Raw genomic sequence first — 4,531 nt, forward strand, 5'->3', positions numbered from 1 at the left:
GAGCAGCCAGGAAGAAGAGTTCCTTAGATCTGCAGCACATCTGGTCTCTCTCTACACACACACACACACTCCTCAGTGTGTGTGGTTTCCGAGGCATGAAGGCTCTAATCTAAATATAATCCAGCAGCTCTTTATTTTGCCTGTTTTTTTTTTGCCTGAATTAGAGCTTAACAGAGAGGAGCTGCTGGTGTCGCTGATCGGTTCAATCGTGCCTCGCTTTCTACATTAAAATGAGCAAAAAGCTGAAGTTAAAATGTATCTGAGGAAGACTCATCCTCTTCATTGTCGCGGAGCGTGGTGGTGAAGCTCTGCCCCCTAGTGGCCGTGCTGTTAACCTGCAACTGGTCTGAGTAGCGCCAGGAAGCAGGTGGATAGCTGTAAAACAATTAAAGTTAAAATTTTTGTTTTCTTTTTATTGTTTATTAACTTTTATTTCATCAGGAAAATCCCACTGAATCTTGACCAAAACTGACAGAGATTGCAAAACATTCACAGCAAAACAAGGAAATATTTCCAGACAGAATAACTCAGTAAAATAGTAACAGCTCTTTGTGCACACACTGACTTATTTCTGTTTATTTTGATGATTGATTACAGCTGATTAAAAAAAACAAATTGAGTTTAACAAAAAAATTAAAATGACATTAAAACAATAAAATGATTTCATCAGAGAAATGTTCTTCTGCGTCTCGGTTCCACCTTCTGAAACTGGGAACAAATGAACCAAGTGAACTACGTGAACTTTTCCATGTTGGTCTGATCCAATCAGAGCAGAGCTTCCCATCAGAACCGACCCAGCAGGTTCATGCTGGGTTCTGTGTTGATCAGCGTTGCTCCATCGTCCCTCAGTGTCTCCTGTCCTCATGTCTCTCTGTGTCCAACAGGATCCTGGACTTCCGCCGAGTTCCTCCAGTCGCCGGCCGGCTGCTCAACATGACCAAAGAGATTCGAGACGTAACCAGAGACAAGAAGCTGTGGAGAACTTTCTTCATTTCCCCAGGTACAACCAGTTCATTCAACCAGTAGAACCGGTCCATCTCCCCAGTAGAACTGGTCCTGTGCTCCTCCAGCCACCAGGTGGCGCCAGCAGCTGCTGACCCTGCTGTGTGTTTCCAGCCAACAACGTGTGTTTCTACGGTGAATGCTCCTACTACTGCTCCACTGAACACGCTCTGTGTGGAAAACCCGACCAGATCGAAGGCTCGCTGGCCGCCTTCCTGCCTGACCTCGCCCTGGCCAAGCGCAAGACCTGGAGGAACCCCTGGAGGCGCTCCTACCACAAGCGCAAGAAGGCAGAGTAAGAGACACAGAGGTTTGGACTAGACCGCTGGTCAGAGGTCTCACCTGTGAAAGACCAGTCAGTCAGTTTGATCTGCAAAGAGCCAGAAAGGCAGCAGGATGTAGACGACAGACAGAAATTTAAGTTAAAATAAGTTTATTTAGATAAAAACATAAAGATTATTGAACCATATTTAATAACCATAAATGTAGCGCTGCAACTAATCATTATTTAAATAATCAATTAATCTATTGATTATTGTATCTACTAATCAGATACAAAAATCGGCACATTCTGCAAATTTGTCTATTTATACAATATTAGAAATACACTAAAATGCAAATAAACAAATAATTATTTTTAAATAAGAACATTTTATTGTCAATAACTTTCCAGGTTTGATCATCTGCAGATAAAAACCCTTCAAACATCCACATGAGAATCAACACAGAGTCTGGATGATCTGGGGATTATTGTAGATTATCTGGTTAATCTGATGCAAACGGCAATTAATGGAATATTTTTCCAGAATGTGAACAGAACGAGGTTTCATCTTGATGCTGACTGTTTCTACATTCTGTTCAGTTTTGGCTTCATTTCTGCTCCAGTTCATGATTAACAGAACAGTCAATAAGTGATGGATGTGATTATTGGCTCTGGTGTTTCCTGATGTTCCTGAACGCGCCTGCAGGTGGGAGGTGGACCCGGATTACTGCGAGGAGGTGAAGCAGACGCCGCCGTACGACAGCGGCTCGCGGCTGCTGGACGTCATGGACATGACGGTCTTCGACTTCCTGATGGGTCGGTCTCTTCTGCAGCGTTACCTAGGCAACCGTCGCTCGCTGCATTCATGTCTTCATCCTCCATCTTGTTTGTGTGCAGGAAACATGGACCGGCACCACTACGAGACGTTTGAGAAGTTCGGAAACGAGACTTTCATCATCCACCTGGACAACGGCAGAGGGTAAAATCACGCAGCTCAACGAATCTCTGATTATGAATCATAAACAGCCTCATCAACTGCTTCCTGCTGCTGTTTGCTGCTTCCTGCCAGTTTTGGGAAACACTCTCATGATGAGATGTCCATCCTGGCTCCTCTGCTGCAGTGCTGCAGGTCTGCTGCTCTCATCTGATTCAGATTCAGTAACATAAAAACTACAGATGCTACAAACAAGATGGTGGCTATCATCCACAGCCCTCACCTGTGCTGTGACCTTTGACCTGCAGGGTCAGGAAGTCCACCCACCTGCGTCTGCAGCTGCTGGCGAAGGAGGAGTACAAACTGTCGGTTCTGATGGCCGAGTCCATGACGCGGGACCGGCTTGACCCGATTCTCATCCAGCCTCACCTGGACGCCATGGACCGCCGCCTGCGCCTGGTCAGTGATCTGTTAGCACCTCTAGCTCCATTAGCACCGTTAGCTCTCTTAGTGTCATTAGCAGCATTAGACCCGTTAGCAGTGTTGGCTCCGTTAGCACCACTAGCAGCTACTAGCCAACCTGCAGTGCTTCAGGACCAAATGGGTCAGACTTCACTCAAAGTTAGCCATGGTACCACAGGCGGATCCTGCAGGCCGGACTGGCTCTGAATGATGAATCAGTCCATCTACGTAACTGTTAGTGAAAATGGTTCTGGTTCTGGTCCAGAACAAAAGCAGCCCAACATCAGAAACCAGGAAGAGATGAGGGCAGAGAGCTAAACTGGTGCTGAAACACCGAGCCTAGCAGACGACTTCACTGCAGTTAGTTGCCTCTGCAGCGTTAGCAGCAGCTAATGCTAATCTGTAAATAATGATGATGTCATCAGCATAAAGATACATATTAGCTATTATGAACAGGAAGGGGCCCAGGGTGGAGCCCAGTGGCTCCCCCTGGTGGTCACTACACAGGCTACATCTGATCTGAGCTCAGCAGCGGTGCCATCAGAACCAGCTGATACCGCTCCTCTGTGTCCAGGTGCTGAAGACGCTGTCCGACTGCATCGACAAGGAGGGCTACGGCTACGTGGTGGAGAACGACCTGCAGGGGGCGCCGGGGGCCCGCAGCGGCCACAGGACGAGGTAGCCAGGGGGCTGGGTCCGACCCGCTCCCAGGAGAACCGATTAGACTGCGACCTGAACCCCAAACCGAGCCAGAACCACCGGGTTTCACCTGGACTCCTTCAAATCAACATGTAGCTTAGAACCAACCGGGTCAGACACAGGTCGTAGGTTAGAACCGGGTCAAACCCAGAACATGGGCTCTGGTTACGGAGTCTGGTCCAATTCAGAGAATTCTGAGGGCATCGAACTTCCAAACTCACTTCCTTAGTGCGAGCTGCAGCCTTTTACCACAGAAGAAGAGCTGGAGCTGCAGCCTTTTACCACAGAAGAAGAGCTGGATCAAAATGAGGTTATTTTGTAAACTTTGTTTTTTTTAAACCTGATTTCTGCTGATTCTGCCGTGTCAGCGTCTTATCGGAGGCGGAGGGTTCTGGTGGGAGTACTGGTTTACTCCTGGATCATCTTCTTTCTAAGCTTTTACTGGACAGCGTATTTATTAAAGTTTATATTTATTGTTTGCCAAAAAAAATCAGAGGAAGAGGAAGCAAAATGATTTCCATCAGAACAGTGTACTTCTCTGTGTGCCCACCAGGGGGCAGTGGCAGCATGTGCAGCAGTCCAAGCTGTTAGTTTCTCATGGTTCTCTCTCCTCTCAAACACCCAGTCAGTGCCCAGCAGCTGTTCAGGCCTCTTCCTGTGCAGCAGGTGAGATTTAAACCAAATGTGACACTAATTCCTCTGGTTGTTTGGTTTTAATGTGTTTGGTGTCTGATGTGGGGAGATGGTTCTCCTTCCTGAGCAGCAGCTGATCTGTTGTCTCTGACTCGCCTCTGGCTGGACGTTCATATATTCAGTAGGAAACTCTAGTGCCTGTGCAATGATAGAAATACTTGAATGTGTGGTTTTGCTAGCTGCGGGTTCTTTGTGTGTCCGGTTCTGCGGCCGCTCGGCGTCGGCCTCAGCAGGGTGTGTGGCTGAAATCATGCAGAACGTGGTTCTACAGTGAAAAAGCTTCTTTTGATTTTCTTTCACTCTTTGTTTTTTATTTCATTTCTTTTTATTTCTTTGCATCATGGTATCAGTGCAATAAAATGAAATCAGCAAAATCATCTGCAGTTTGTGGTTTTGATTGAACCGGTTCGGCTGCTGCAGGACCAAACATTAATGTTGCATACACACACACACACACACACACATATATATATATATAT

At 46.7% G+C, this 4,531-nt stretch overlaps 1 protein-coding gene across 1 annotated transcript; it reads left to right on the forward strand.

The window, feature by feature from the left end:
• Window positions 1-498: 498 nt before the first annotated feature.
• LOC106963767 (extracellular serine/threonine protein kinase FAM20C-like) lies at window positions 499-4,203 on the forward strand. The gene is made up of 7 exons (XM_015058849.1): window positions 499-1,000; window positions 1,117-1,297; window positions 1,971-2,080; window positions 2,162-2,243; window positions 2,334-2,393; window positions 2,507-2,657; window positions 3,235-4,203. The coding sequence occupies exons 1-7, from the start codon at window positions 658-660 to the stop codon at window positions 3,340-3,342; spliced, it is 1,035 nt and encodes a 344-aa protein (XP_014914335.1). The 5' UTR covers window positions 499-657; the 3' UTR covers window positions 3,343-4,203.
• Window positions 4,204-4,531: the final 328 nt, after the last annotated feature.

The sequence above is a fragment of the Poecilia latipinna genome, unplaced genomic scaffold (genome assembly GCF_001443285.1).
Source record: "Poecilia latipinna isolate Pla-1442-1.1 unplaced genomic scaffold, P_latipinna-1.0 Scaffold1578, whole genome shotgun sequence".
NCBI lineage: Eukaryota > Metazoa > Chordata > Actinopteri > Cyprinodontiformes > Poeciliidae > Poecilia > Poecilia latipinna.

Bases quoted from the DNA above. Each gene is read 5' to 3' on its own strand.
- LOC106963767 (XM_015058849.1), top strand. From the start codon at position 658: ATGATTTCATCAGAGAAATGTTCTTCTGCGTCTCGGTTCCACCTTCTG. The intron at 2,081-2,161 runs GTCGGTCTCTTC...GTTTGTGTGCAG, and splicing joins GGTCTTCGACTTCCTGATGG to GAAACATGGACCGGCACCAC. The intron at 2,394-2,506 runs GTCTGCTGCTCT...TTTGACCTGCAG, and splicing joins CCTCTGCTGCAGTGCTGCAG to GGTCAGGAAGTCCACCCACC.